The following is a 16,092-nucleotide window of genomic DNA, read 5'->3' on the forward strand; positions in this document are numbered from 1 at the left end:
CAAATGTTTGGACACACAAATGGGAAAGTGTCCAAACTTTTGACTGGTAGTGTACTATAATATACACAAAGAATATCAGCCGATATATCGGTATCAGCCTTTTTTTACTCCCTAATATCGGTATCGGTCAAAAAACCCATATCGGTCGGGCTCTAGTGTAGACTGACAGCATCACTGATTATAATGGGTTCATTGTATTTTGTCACGTCGCGCCGCTCGCGTCCGGTGTAGACATGGTGAGAGTTTTAATGTTCCTGCTTCCTGTCATGAATGTTAATCAAACAAAAAAAATATATTTTTTTAAATTCGCTTTTGTAGCTTTCACACAGATTTGTTAGATTTAATTTATAATGAACTATGCAGTGTTATTTTACATTTGATTATTCAATTTCTGTACCGGAATACTGTTAGACTTACCTGAAAAATATAAAGCACTGTTTATTTCATTTGTATCTTTGTTCTGTTATTTATCTATGCTTGTAATTTGTTTATTTCCTATTCTGATTTATTCACCTACAAAATCACCCCAATCATTGATGATTTTTTTCCAAATAGAGCTATATTGAAGTCATCTGATTTTTTTTTCATATTGCAATATATAAAATTGCAGAAAAAAAATAAATAAATAAAAAAAAAATAAAAATAAAAAAAATCGCAATGCAAGTTTTTTTCCAATATCGTGCAGCCCTACAGTGCGCAGTGTACATACATATTCAACTTGCATTGTGCAGGTTCCTTAATAGAATTTAATGGATGGCCAAATGGATCAGACTCTATTAAGAGTCAAACAACGAAGGTCACAACACATTCAATAAACTACTGACAATAACAGAGGAGTCAATGACATGACGCTTATGTTTTTTTTATTATTATTATTTTTTGCACAAAACTTTTTTTTTTTTTAAATCCATACAATGATTAGATTTTTAAAGGGCATAAAGTGTTAAAATGTCAGGGTGTTACAACTGTTCTGATGTTATGATGATGAAGAAAAAATTATATTGACGAAAAGAGCATCATCAGAAGAATGACATTTTTTAAAAGAAAAATAGTTTGACATTTTATTTATGTAAAATAAGCAGTTTTGTTGAAATTGAATTAATATTTGAAAAATGTTCATTCACCAAATCGAAGTCATTGGTGCAGCCATGATACAGCGGAAAAATTAGGTCAATAAAGTTTCTTAATCTCGGACGGTTTGTAAAATGCCATGTGGTGAGTCTCCACAAAACCAAAGATATTTATAAACTAATAATAAGGATATATTTTGACATTTAACTTTTAAATGTTAAAAACCTTTTAATATGTAAAAAAAAAAAAAAAAAAAAAACTTCTTCGAATATATAATTCAAGTAGTAAGGAAAATATGCGAATACTACTGACTTGGTTACGTCAATTTTTAACTAATTTAAACTTTTCCTAAAAATAAATTAAAGTCTTTTTAAAACCACATGGAACCAACATGAATACAAAGAGGCCATTTCTAAGAACTTGGCGACTAGACTTTTAACAGACTTTTCTTCACGCTGTCATTTGTCACTGACCTAGTGATCACCTCCACCATGTAACTCCTGGGGATGCCAAGGATCTTAAAAGCCCCAAAACGCTTAACCCTGAAGTCTTGGAGGAAGCTATTCTCATAAACGAGGCAATTACGAGTCTAGTTCCCAGGAGCCTCGACTATTAACACGATCCCCCCACAAACCCCTGCATTCTCAGCCAGCCCCTGGAGAAACGATCAAGCCATGTCAGTAGACACATAAACAGATCATGCCTTTCTCAAACTGTCAAATGCAAGCACTTATCTGTTCAAAGAGAAAGGGGAATATTTCTAAAAACAGCTAGTGATGTTAGAAGACTCCCATAAATATGAAATCATAAGAGGCGTTATCTTGAGACCCCAAAGGGATTCCTAAGAAACCCCTCCAACTACAGACAGCCTGCCGCCACAGTATGGATAACCTTCTTTTATCAGGCAAGAAATCAAAAAATTTTTGCTTTGTGTCTAATTATAACAGCGCTGCCGAGTCAACGCTCCTGGAGAACGTCTACACCAGAAGGGTAGAGGCAAGGAAAGATGGCTTGCAGATGACAAACACCCATGGGACGGCACACACACACACACACACTACAGATGCAAACTCCCACCCACAGAGGCACAAACACACTCAATCTCTCAACTACAGGCTTTGATGGTGATTAAGAGGAAATGAGCGGATAACCTTCTTTTATCAGGCAAGAAATCAAAAAATTTTTGCTTTGTGTCTAATTATAACAGCGCTGCCGAGTCAACGCTCCTGGAGAACGTCTACACCAGAAGGGTAGAGGCAAGGAAAGATGGCTTGCAGATGACAAACACCCATGGGACGGCACACACACACACACACACACACTACAGATGCAAACTCCCACCCACAGAGGCACAAACACACTCAATCTCTCAACTACAGGCTTTGATGGTGATTAAGAGGAAATGAGGTAGAAAAAGGGTCAACTCATGAGAAGTGAAGCCGAGCTTGCTACGTTGAGGTCACATTCTCACTTAATTATAACAGCGCTGCCGAGTCAACGCTCCTGGAGAACGTCTACACCAGAAGGGTAGAGGCAAGGAAAGATGGCTTGCAGATGACAAACACCCATGGGACGGCACACACACACACACACACTACAGATGCAAACTCCCACCCACAGAGGCACAAACACACTCAATCTCTCAACTACAGGCTTTGATGGTGATTAAGAGGAAATGAGGTAGAAAAAGGGTCAACTCATGAGAAGTGAAGCCGAGCTTGCTACGTTGAGGTCACATTCTCACTGTGGCAAGGATATTTTTTCTCTCAGTAATCATGGGGGGGGGGGGGGGGAGTAGTTCATTTCCCAAACGACAGCAATGACGTGATGTACTGTAAATGCAGAACAGTATATAATCACTCGCAACACTGTAAATAAGTGTTACGATTCTTCCCATGCATTATTATTAACATAAGAATAAGGTGCCTCTGCAATAACATCTCTGTTGGTGGGTCACTAATTTTGACATTTTGATGCAGAATTTTCTCCGATGTTGCCAATTATCATTGAAAATGGATGACTTTTGGTCACTCTGGTTGGTGTCCAAGCAGTATTTAAAGGGATCGTTCACCCAAAAATGAAAATTTTATGTTTATCTGCTTACCCCTAGGGCATCCAAGCAATTTTAGTCTCTCCGGGTTGCAATATTGCATCTTTGTGCATGTGCCCACCCCATCACCCGGGTCTTACCTAGCGCAGCACACACCCAGAGAATTGCAACAGCCCTGTTTGTCCTCTCTTTGTTGCGGATGTAAATAAACCGTGTAAGATCAATAAAGCACATACAATAAAACGAAGTTTTAAATAAAACACAATGGGAAGTGATGGTTGCACAGATGTAACGTTACAGTCGGCAGATTCTGACAGTCGAGCTTACCTTAAAGAGACCTTGACACAGCAGTCGTTTTGTGTCGCCATGCTTTATGCTGCCGTTTCACCTCGCCCGTCAAAATAGGAAGAGATGCCGCAAAGTTCTTGCAAAGTTTACGCACGAGCTGAAAACACCGTTGTGCGTTAACGCGCGCGCCAACGATCCGGTCCGTCAATCAGCCTTACGCAGCCAGACATCGCGCCTCACCTCTACAATACTGCTAAGATCAGCAGAAATCGCATGAAAGATGACGGAGATTGGCATATTTTCTTCCTTCGAGCTTGTATCCTGCCATATATGCGAGTGGACATCCGAAAGCACGCACCGCGTCTGCGTCCTCGCGCGTTCAATGAAGGCGCTCACTGAGAGAGCGGCGGTGGGCGTGTCTATACGCAGATGATTGACACGGCTCCCGACCACACGTATTGCTGTTCCCGCCCACATATAGACATAATTGACCAATTAGAGCTCAGCGGCGGATTACCTCTTAAAAACAGGCTCAGCGGTCATAGATTAAAACCAAACTTCAGTCGACACATCTGAACATTGCTTTAGGAAATCCGATTAATTTTCCAAAACCTTGAAAAACGATTCACCGATCCGTTTAATAGCCTAGGGTCAGTGTTGGGGGAAAGTTACTTTTAAAAGTAATGCATTAGTTACTCCATTAAAAAAGTAACTAATTGCGTTACTTAGTTACTTTTTTTTTGGAAAGTAATGCGTTACGTTAGCTTGTATCCTGCCATATATGCGAGTGGACATCCGAAAGCATTCAATGCGTCCTCGCGCGTTCAATGAAGGCGCTCACTGAGAGAGCGGCGGTGGGCGTGTCTATACGCAGATGATTGACACGGCTCCCGACCACACGTACTGCTGTTCCCGCCCACATATAGACATAATTGACCAATTAGAGCTCAGCGGCGGATTACCTCTTAAAAACAGGCTCAGCGGTCATAGATCAAAACCAAACTTCAGTCGACACATCTGAACATTGCTTTAGGAAATCCGATTAATTTTCCAAAACCTTGAAAAACGATTCACCGATCCAAAAAGTAATACGTTACGTTACTAGTTACTTGAAGAAAGTAATCTGATTACGTAACTCGCGTTACTTGTAACGCGTTACCCCCAACACTGCCTAGGGTACTGAGAAATCATTTAACGTGTTATTTTAGTTATGTAAATGTGTTTCTGTGAATTATTACTTATTGTTATTAATAATTATTAATTATTGTTTAAAACTGTGAAATGAACGTAACATGTCAATGCTTGAGTGAAAATAATTTGTTCATTTTTACACAAATTAGGCCTATACTGTCTCACTGTTGTGTCATTTCCATCACAAACCTCGTTTTTTCTCTCTCTCGTTTTCTTTTCTAAATAGTCACAATGAGATATGGGACACGCAATTTGTAAGAAGGCAAAGAAACATCAAAGTAAACACTGAATCGAGTATTTTGATTGTAGCCTACATCATGCAGTCAAGCTGTGACTTTGTCAAATTATGCAAAAGTGTGAAAAATATTTAATAGCGGGAATTTAAAGCCTTAGAAAAGGAGAAAGGACAAAAGAGTCTTTGTGTTCAAATCAAACCAAATTTGAGAAGATTGAAATGCTGTGATGGATGTTGGCCGATTTTTCCAGTAGCCCCTCACTTGCGAATCGGTTCAACTGAGTCATTAGAAATAATCGGTTCAACTGAGTCATTAGAAATAATCGGTTCAACTGAGTCATTAGAAATAATCGGTTCAACTGAGTCATTAGAAATAATCGGTTCAACCGATTTGTTCGCGAAACGAAAGTCATTTTTGAAACACGTCTAAAGCCTGCAAACGTGGAATTGCTCTGGGTTCAAGGGGCATGATTTACAACACTCCATTCGTCACACATTGTACACAAGAGAGCAAAGGCAAAACAAAATACAGAAATATATTGGATATACATTACCATAATGACAAGCATGCTGGTCCTCTGTAAACAGTTGGGAAACACAGAGAAAGTTACACAAGTTTACTTCTGCATTAAAAGTGGAACCATAAACTGCATCAGTTTAAACAGTCGCAGACAATTGTGAGGAACAAAAGTATGCGTTATATCATTTCATTTCATTTTTAACAAGACTGGAAACATGAAAGCATTTGTCCTCAAATAGAAACCAAGTGCAATCGTCTGAGCTTGTAACTTCAGTCTAACACAATGAAGCAGCTGTAATGGGAGCAACTTTAGCAGTTTTTCTGAGTTGAGGACTGAATAATATCACAAGAACACCAGATCCCCATGAGGATTAGGCTATATTTCGCCTGTGGAAGGATCAGTTGCAGTCCTGTAAAACATAAAGAAGCTGTTTCATATCAATTAAAGCATGTTGTATAATGCAGGGCAGCCACCCACAATCCAACGCATATAAGAGGGATTCTGAACTCATTCAAACAAACGTCAAACCAGTTTATAGGATTAAAGCTGTATTGTATCAGATCAATCGCATAATGCCCCCATCATACATGACATCTCAAAGGAAGCGAATTATTTAGAATATCCTTGAAACCCCGTCTTCTGGAGTATTCACTTATGTAAGTGTTATTCGGGGCATGCATATGAAGCTACCACGCTTGGAGGTTTAAAACATCACATGATGCTATTTTAGAGACTTAGGAGAGGATTGTTTTTGTGTTAAGGCCAGGACATAATCTCAGTTTGGGTAAGCCGATGTTTTTGAAAATGCCTCCTTAAATATGAATACAGGCTTTCACCTTTCACCCTAATTTTGTCATAATTAATCAGATTTTAAGACAAATCTACATATAACAAAGCATAGTGTAGGATATTCTTTATAACAAATCAAAGGCAAAAGTAAAACACACACACACACACACACACACACACACGTATGTGTTTATATGTTTCATTTTTATGTGTTGTCTTATAAATACATACTGTATGTATATGTATTCTGAATGTGTGTGTGTGTGTATATGTATATACAGTGGGTACGGTGAGAAGATGGTGAGAAATAAGATTCTCTGGTCTGATGAGACCAAGATAGAACTTTTTGGCCTTAATTCTAAGCGGTATGTGTGGAGAAAACCAGGCACTGCTCATCACCTGTCCAATACAGTCTCAACAGTGAAGCATGGTGGTGGCAGCATCATGCTGTGGGGGTGTTTTTCAGCTGCAGGGACAGGACGACTGGTTGCAATTGAGGGAAAGATGAATGCGGCCAAGTACAGGGTTATCCTGGACGAAAACTTTCTCCAGAGTGCTCAGGACCTCAGACTGGGCCGAAGGTTTATCTTCCAACAAGACAATGACCCTAAGCACACAGCTAAAATAATGAAGGAGTGGCTTCACAACAACTCTGTGACTGTTCTTGAATGGCCCAGCCAGAGCCCTGACTTAAACCCAATTGAGCATCTCTGGAGAGACCTAATAATGGCTGTCCACCAACGTTTACCATCCGACCTGACAGAACTGGAGAGGATCTGCAAGGAGGGATGGCAGAGGATCCCCAAATCCAGGTGTGACAAACTTGTTGCATCTTTCCCAAAAAGACTCATGGCTGTATTCGATCAAAAGGGTGCTTCTACTAAATACTGAGCAAAGGGTCTGAATACTTAGGACCATGTGATATTTCAGTTTTTTTTTTTTAATAAATCTGCAAAAATGTCAACAATTCTGTGTTTTTCTGTCAATATGGGGTGCTGTGTGTACATTAATGAGGAAAAAAAATTAACTTAAATGATTTTAGCAAATGGCTCCAATATAACAAAGAGTGAAAAATTTAAGGGGGTCTGAATACTTTCCGTACCCACTGTATATATATACAGTATATATATACACAACTTGCTTTTTAATATACACACACACACACACACACATTCAGAATTATATTTCTGACCACCAAACCAGAAATTGACAGACCTACAGCAGAATGACACAGAACGTAATGCGCATTTTCATTTTCTTTGATGTTTCCATAATCCCTTTTGTGCAGTTTCCTTAGCTATATTTAGTTTTGAGGTCATAAGCTGATTCAGTTTCACATTATTTAATCACCCTTTTCTGCTTTCTGAAATTAAATATTATTATGCATTCAGTTTTTGCAAACTTATAACTGCCTATGGGTTACCAAGGGACTAATCCTGATTCATTCAACTCTGCACTGTGCAGATGAATTTGAATTAAAGTTGCAGTAGAGTTTTTGATGACAAGGCTCCAGTGTGTATTTAAAGATCCCAGCACACTTCAGTCTAATGGTCGCCCCACACCAGACAAAAGCTTCCATACAATAGCCAGGAGCGGAGCGGTGCGGTTGACTCGTTCAGTGTGTGTGTGTGTGTGGAGTGTGTGGGGGGCAGATTAACCACAGTCCATGTCTGTTTCTATCCTGTGAATACAGCAGCCGCACATTTGGGTAGAGAGCGAGGGAACGGCCAGGCACAGAGTCAGCTGACAGCTCTGACTTCATCTAGGTCAGTCTGCTGTGTATGTGTGTGTGTGTGTGTGTCTGTGCCCCTAGGCTACACACAAAACACACACATCCAACCACACACACGATGACATACAGACTCCCTCATCCATCCCCAAATTACATGCATCCTCCCCCCAGCAACATCACCATCTGTGTGGGAAGGGGCTTGCCAAAGCGCACAGGTTAGAGCCCAGTGTTCACTTGATCTGGTGTAACATGAAAAGTCAACTTGCAACATGCTGACTGTGTGTATTTCTACAGTAAATAGAGTGATAAGGGATACTCACCCTCCTTTTTTCCAAACCTGCATGCCTTTTCTTTCTTCTACAGTACACAGAAGAACAGTTTTGGTGCCCGTTAAAACTGAGACGTGTCCTCTTTTATGTTCCACAGAAGAAAGAAAATCACACATGTTTGGAACAGAGAAGGGTGAGCAAATTGAGTAAACTGAATTATTGCTTTACCATTCTACTGTAGAAATATACAGTCACCAAGTTGCAAGTTCACTTTTCACGTTAGACTACACTCTAAAAAATGCTGGGTTAAATGCAAGCCAGTGCTGGGTAAAAGAGGGACAAACCCAGCAATTGGGTTGTTTTGACCCAGCGGTTGGGTTACTACCCAGAAATTTGGGTTAAACATTTAAACATTTAACCCAACCGCTGGGTCAAAACAACCCAATTGCTGGGTTTGTCCCTATTTTACCCAGCACTGGCTTGTATTTAACCCAGCATTTTTTAGAGTGTAGATCTAGTGAGCATTGTGCTCCAACCTAGGTGCTTTGGTGCACATTTTTAAGTCTGCTTAATTGTACCGAATGTGCTTATGTACTGTACTCAAAATCTTAAAAGTGTATTTTACATTTTTTATATTTTAGATAATGTAATAATAATGAAATGGCCATTTAAGCGTACTTAAAGAAAATCCACTTTCACAACTACGTTTCTTAACACACTTTGTTTTCACGCTGTAATAATGTCAAATTAAGAATTGAACTTTAAATTATAGTAGCCTATTTTTAAATCCTTCTGGTTTAATAATCTTTTGTCGTGGTTTAAAGAAGTACATTTACTTTAAATAACGCTAAAAGGCATTACGTCCTTGATTATACTCGAAACAGCATGTGTTATTCAATATTAAAAGTAAAGTTAATGTATTTTAAATGAACTAAAAGTACTAAACTTCATTCATTACAGATGTGTAATCCCAAATATAGTTATAAAGTTTCAATAGACAAAAAAATGACATTAAAGTATATAGTTTAGCATAAATATATTCATCAGGACACTTTAACCATATTCCAAAAACAATAGAAGTAATTACATATCACGCTGGGCTGTTTTCACTATTAAAAGTATGCTAAAATCTACATCTGCTTTTTATGAAATTCATCATATATTTGAGTTTTGGCTATTGTGTGAAGAGAATGTAGCTGGTTACATAAAATAACAAATTAGGCCCAGCAAAGGATTAAATGAAGCACTAATCTAGCTATAGCGACCACTTACCAGACTTCCAGCAACAACTATTGGTTGAATGTTAGGCCACCTGATTAATATTCATGAGGCAAGCTATTAAGGCTTATAATGTGTTCCCAGCACTTTCAGGTAGTTTCTAGTATTCCAACGTTCACAATTTATGTTTGAAATTAGCTGTGTTTTTATTAGCTTGCCGTGCTAATCAGTTGCTTGTTCGGTGCAACAAATGGCGTCTGGTTTTCATAAAGAGGGGGAATAATTACCCCATCGAATGTTGACAGAGGCAAAGATGGTGTGATGAACACACAGTTGGCTGAGAAGTAAGTCAATGGTCGGGGCGGTCTGGTGGTCAAAAGAGTGTCTCTTCGGGGGGCTTCCATTCTGTGTCGCGTGCGGTTTCACTCCGCCCCCAAGGCTTCTGAATTTCACGCTGGGCCTGATTTGGGTTCGGGATTGTGGGGTTGAACATAGCCTATGGGACGTGCCCCACTGACACGGTTATTGATAGTGTTCGTGCCACATGACGGACAGAAAAGCCTGGTGTGTGGAGGGGATGAAAGTGAGGTCACGGCGGAGCAGAAAGGGAGGGATTTCTTTTGTCTTGGATGGGCAAAAAGAGCAGACAAGCCTAAACTGGACCACTTGAAACCACATGAGCGCACATGACAAGAAAGACCATTCATGTGTGAAATAAGCGATAGAAACAAAGCCCAGTTAAGTAACACTGTCTATGAAACATAGTAAATCATAAACGTTTTGAATATGTCATGATATGTGATTTATACCTCACATAATTGTGGAAAATGTACAGTCGGCTGGTCATTATTGCAAAATACACCCTTGCATTTTTAGTCTTGATCTTCCACCAGTTTCGTAACAGACACAGTTTGTGCATTTTGTGCCCTGTTTCCATGGGAACGGTTTTAAAAAGAAAAGTAGAGCCCATGTCCTGACAACAAAAAAGGCTTTTTGTATAGTCTATCATTTAGGATGTCCACAAAGCGGTGTGAATAGACAAACCTGAGGGCGAAACACATCACGAGATGAGCATCTGCTTTTAGCCACGAGGGAACACGACTGTTCTTATGATCTCTGCTCATACCTGATTGTAAACGATAAAGATTTTATTAAAATGGATCAGCGGTCTGGATTACAGAAAAGGAGAGGCTGAAAAGGTTTTAGGGACCCCAAAACAAATGGGGTCAAATCATTAAGAGAATACTGCTGGTGAAGTGCAGTGCTCGTTACTGTAAGTACATCTCACTCATGGACACCAGCTGTCTGGCCACATTGTGGAAAGCCCACACAGTAAATGACCAGAGGATGGCATTGCCTGATTGGATGTACTGTAGGTCTCTAGTCTCTAGTGTCTGTAGTGTAAGTGTTGAATTTTAACCCAAGCACAATGTTTTTATAATGTCGTGTCGTAAGATATGATCACATTTACTACTGCACTGAGAAATTTTGTGGTCAAATTCTATTTATTTCAATAGGAATCCATGCGAATGGAAGTTTTGTGCAATGGCGAAAAAGTTCCCCATGCAGTTTTTGTTCATGAGTAAAGTTGATCATGCGAATCTGCTGCACTGATCAACTGACAACAACAACTGTATTCTTTGAAAGCGGCTTCTGTGCTTTTACGCATAGCTACTTTACGGGAAACGGACCATTTTTTGCTCACGGAACTGCGCCTAAAATTTTCTTTAAGGGCTGTTCACGCTACATTTTTGGTTATATTGACATGCATTCAAATCAGAGCCATTTTTCATACATTCATATATGCAAATAAATAAAGGAGACGATTCAAATGTCAAATTCAGTGAACTCTGCCCTGTAAATTTGCATCACGAAAACAGGTGATGTAAAAGTGCAGTATATTATTTTGTATGCAGAATGTTTTTTTTTTTTTAAAGACGCCTTACCCATATTAAATTCCCGCGTTAATGCAGACAAAGAGCCTAAAGCCCCTTTCACACGGAACGTGGCAAGTGGTGGAATCGCCGCGCGGCTGCCGCTTTCTCTTGTAGTGGAAGCGTTTTGTGCAGTTGAGGTGGTGGTCGCGCTGCGGTCTCGGAGCGGACGTTGCCATAGTTACAATTGTCAACATCACCTTTGCATTTACTAAAAAACTAAAAAAAACATAACGGAAATTTGTGTTTGTATCATTCTGTAATTAATTGTTGTCATTATTTACCTTTTTTTGTTATTATTTACCATCATTTGGCACAAGTGAAATTTCTAAACTTCTAAATCAAATTTTGCGCATTCTGGTTTAAAGATTTTTGGCACCGTCCGCCTTCCATAATATTTTAAAGTCCACAGTCGCCTCGGCTTTTATGAGCAAAGCACTGCAAACGATGCAAGCACAACGGTAAAACAACAAAGTCAAGTGCATGTTTACACAGAAAAACAATGGAAAAGCAACAGAGTGGATTGCAAAACGTATTCACAGGTGTTTTGCTTTTAAAAACGCAAGCGAGTCGAAGTTGAACGTCTTTTAAAGCAACTGTTTCAAAGACGTTATGTATTTTGCGACACTAGAGCCCCCTACACGGTGGAATTCACCGTTTTGTAATTATAGTGGACAGCTGCACATGTGCATTTGCTAAAGCAATCTGACCTTTTCACTGAATGTCGTACCCGCTCGTCAAACTTACTTCCAGAACAGACATTTGGAGGGTCAAAAAACTCTCTCTTTTCTCTAATAATAGTCAGCATAATAGTTTAGTCTCTAACAATAGTCTAATAATAGTTTAGTCTTTCAAACAAAGTAATTGTATTATACCACTTCTCAACACAAGTTCAATAAGTGTTTGATGTTAGAGGGTTAGTTCGCCCAAAAATGAAAATTAGCCCATAAATTACTCACCCTCAAGCCATCCTAGGTGTATATGACTTTATTCTTTCAGACGAATCCAGTCGGAGTTATATTAAAAATGGTCTTTGATCTTTCAAGCTGTTTAATGCCACTCAGCGGGTGTTGCATGCATCAGTCCAAAAGAAGTTAAATAAAATGCGCCCAACCACAAAAAATATGAATATGGATATTTTTCTTTAAAAAACGCATTGATTCGCTATAGAAGGCCTTTGTTCACCCCCCGGAGCTGTGTGAGACACTTTTTTTTATGGATGGGCGCTTTTTAATTAAGTGCTTTTGGACTGATGCATGCAACAACTGCTGAGTGCCATGAAACAGGAATTAAAGCACTGCAAACTAGTCAAACCGTTTATTGTTTTGCTCTGAAAGTCTGCTGTTTTAATACACTGCTGAGATAAAACTGATAAAAAGTGACACATGACAAGAAGAGTGGATATGACAGATCAGTTTGTTCATATATCGTTTGGTTAAACATTATTAAAGAAATCTTTGTTGAATAGCAGGGGGAACGCGTGGTTCCTAAATGTCCCAGAGGAAAATCACATTACCATCAAGGCTGCAAAAGCGTTGTTAATATATCATAAAGCAGTCAGTTCACATTAGGAAGCTTCCTTTACTAATGGTGTTGTGTAATTCACTGTAATTCATCAATGCTTTCCATGGTGTGACACTTAGCAACAAAATAAAATAAGCTGTTTCTCTGCCCTACAAAATGCTATCAAGAGCAGCAGATGGCACGTTCTGTCCGTCACTTGACGTGCGTCTGGCGGCTATTCATGACAAAGCCAGTGGGACGGTTGAATTGGGCAGATGAGCACTTCATTGATTTCCTTATTCAACCCCAGGGGGCCACTGTATTGTGCTATTGTCCCAGCACCTTTGGTTCATATATTTTAATCATGAATTATTGTGCAATTATGCACCGGAGGGACAGGTGATGGGGATGGTGACATTATTCCCTCTAAATGTCAATGTTATTTGTCCCTTTCTGTCACTTTTTAAAAATGGGACCTGGGCTGACTGTTAAAACTGGCAGGGGGATTATGTAGTAGTCTGCACATATAATTTTACTGACAGCAGGGCTAATCTGATTATGCCACACAATATCTGTATACGTAAAACCGTAACATTAATACAATTCTGTCAGAACTCTGAACACAGGACTTGACTGTAATAGAATAATTGGCCCAGTTATTGAATCAGTGATTAAACTGAATATGAGACACTCACTCAGAGCTGAAAGCCCTCTTGGTCCTCGAGTGTCTTGTAGAGTTTTCACAATATCACAGCGCCTCCTACTGGATATTGCTGCATGTCATTGGCCCCTTTGGAAAAGGCTACCAGTGCAAAACAGGAATAGCCTTGGCAATGATGTTGGGGCTATTTAATATTCTTTAGGCTTTCTGACCCCAAGACTCATCTAATCTCAGTAATTCTCCAGCTGTGACTCAAACTTTCCTCCTCTCCGTGCATTAGGACGATACAGACACGCGTCCTCTTCCAGGCAGATTTATAGCATCTTTAGTTCATTGGAACCTCTTAATTATTGCCCTGATGGTGGAAATGGGGATTTTCAATGCTTTATATCATTTCTTAAATGGATAGTTCACCCAAAAATAAAAATTCTGTCATTAATTACTCACCCTCATGTCGTTCCAAACCCGTAAGACCTTCCTTCATCTTCGAAACACAAATTAAGATATTTTTGATGAAATCTGAGAGCTCTCTGACCCTGCATAGACAGCAATGTGTCTACCACGTTCAAGGTCCAGAAAGGTACCAAGAACATAGACAAAAAGGTCCATGTGATATCAGAGGTTCAACCGTAATTGTATTTTTTATGAATCTACGAGAATACTTTTTGTGCGCAAAAAACTAAAATAATTGTATTCAACAATTCTTCTCCCCTGCTTCACCCTCTGCCTCTATTTTGGAGAGAATGCACGACGCATGCACGTGATTTTCTTGCACGTAAACAAGGCATGCGTGTTCTATGTGCAAAAATCAAAGTGTGCGTATGTGTAAACTATCCCTTTACAACCACTTTCTATTTTGTGATAGAATAGAATATCTTGTTCTGCACATCAGCACTATATTCCTTGGTTTTCCTCCTTGTGATGGACAATTACGGGAATTTGGCCTTTGTGTTCCTCATATTTATAATCCTGTGGAACAGGAAGTCATGGCTGGACAGTTTCATGCTCCTAGTCACCCTGGTGTGCTAAAAATGCAAATATGAATGGGAATAGAATTCAGAGATATTTTACTCTTCGGAATTTCTAGGGGTGCCAATAATTGTGGCCAACATGCATTGGAGAAAAACTTTTATTTTATCATGAGATTTCCCTCCATTTTCAATTGTTTTATTTCAATGAAAGGTTAGAATTTTTTGAATGAAAGATCAAAAAGATAAATGATGCAGATTTATTTTCACAGCTGCCTTTGTTCATCAAGGGTGCCAATATTAGTGGAGGGCACTCTATCTATCTATCTATCTATCTATCTATCTATCTATCTATCTATCTGTCTCTCCATCCGTTGGTCCTTCCATCTGTCTCTGTCTGTCTGTCTGTTTCTCCATTCGTCGGTCCTTCCGTCTGTCCGTCCATTTATCTGTCTGTCTCTCCATCCATCGGTCGGTCGGTCCGTCCGTCCGTCCGTCCGTCTGTCTGTCTCTCCATCCATCGGTCCTTCCATCTGTCCATCTGTCTGTCTGTCTGTCTGTCTGTCTGTCTGTCTGTCTCTCCATCCGTTGGTCCTTCCATCTGTCTCTGTCTGTCTGTCTGTCTCTCCATTCGTCGGTCCTTCCGTCTGTCCGTCCATTTATCTGTCTGTCTCTCCATCCATCGGTCAGTCGGTCCGTCCGTCCGTCCGTCCGTCCGTCCGTCTGTCTCTCCATCCATCGGTCCTTCCATCTGTCCATCTGTCTGTCTGTCCGTCCGTCTGTCTGTCTCTCTCCATGCATCGCCCTCCGTCCGTCTGTCTGTCTCTCCATCCGTCGGTCCTTCCATCTGTCCATCTGTCTCTCCATCCGTCTGTCTGTCTGTCTCTCCGTCCGTCCGTCTGTCTGTCTCTTCATCCGTCCGTCCGTCTATCTGTCTGTCCGTCTATCTGTCTGTCTCTCCATCCATTTGTCTGTTCTTCCGTCTATCTGTCTGTCTGTCTGTCTGTCTGTCTGTCTCTCCATCCATCGGTCGGTCGGTCGGTCCGTCCGTCCGTCCGTCTCTCCATCCATCGGTCCTTCCATCTGTCTGTCTGTCTCTCCATCCGTCGGTCCGTCCGTCTGTCTGTCTCTCTCCATCCGTCGGTCCTTCCATCTGTCCGTCCGTCTATCTGTCTGTCTCTCCATCCGTCCGTCTGTCGGTCCGTCAGTCTGTCTGTCTCTCCATCCGTCGGTCCTTCCATCTGTCCATCTGTCTCTCCATCCGTCTGTCTGTCTGTCTCTCCGTCCGTCCGTCTGTCTGTCTCTTCATCCGTCCGTCCGTCTATCTGTCTGTCCGTCTGTCTCTCCATCCATTTGTCTGTTCTTCTGTCTATCTGTCTGTCTGTCTGTCTGTCTCTCCATCCGCCTGTCTGTCCATCTGTCTGTCTCTCTCCATCCGTCTGTCTGTTCGTCTGTCTGTTCGTCTGTCTGTCTGTCTGTCCCTCCGTCTATCTGTCTGTCTCTCCGTCCATTTGTTTGTCTGTCTGTCTGTCCGTCCGTCCATCTGTCTGTCTTTCCATCCGTCTGTCTGTCTGTCTCTCCGTCTGTCCACCTGTGTATGGTACTAAAGAGACAGACTGTATGCTCTGTCTGTCTATTTTCATTGAAAAGCATTAGCACAGT

At 40.4% G+C, this 16,092-nt stretch overlaps 1 protein-coding gene across 1 annotated transcript in view; it reads right to left on the minus strand.

Annotated features, from left to right (window-relative positions):
• The window catches only part of LOC107555981 (kinesin-like protein KIF21B), a 104,770-nt gene extending 100,980 nt beyond the window's left edge, over nucleotides 1–3,790 (minus strand). Inside the window, exon 1 of the mRNA XM_016238946.1 lies at nucleotides 3,449–3,790. Coding sequence (XP_016094432.1) covers nucleotides 3,449–3,489 — 41 coding nt within the window. The 5' untranslated portion in view covers nucleotides 3,490–3,790. The remainder of the gene's footprint in view (nucleotides 1–3,448) is intronic.
• Between the last annotated feature and the right edge of the window lie 12,302 nt (nucleotides 3,791–16,092).

This window comes from Sinocyclocheilus grahami, unplaced genomic scaffold, assembly GCF_001515645.1.
Source record: "Sinocyclocheilus grahami isolate Dianchi unplaced genomic scaffold, SAMN03320097.WGS_v1.1 scaffold552.1, whole genome shotgun sequence".
NCBI classification, from domain to species: domain Eukaryota; kingdom Metazoa; phylum Chordata; class Actinopteri; order Cypriniformes; family Cyprinidae; genus Sinocyclocheilus; species Sinocyclocheilus grahami.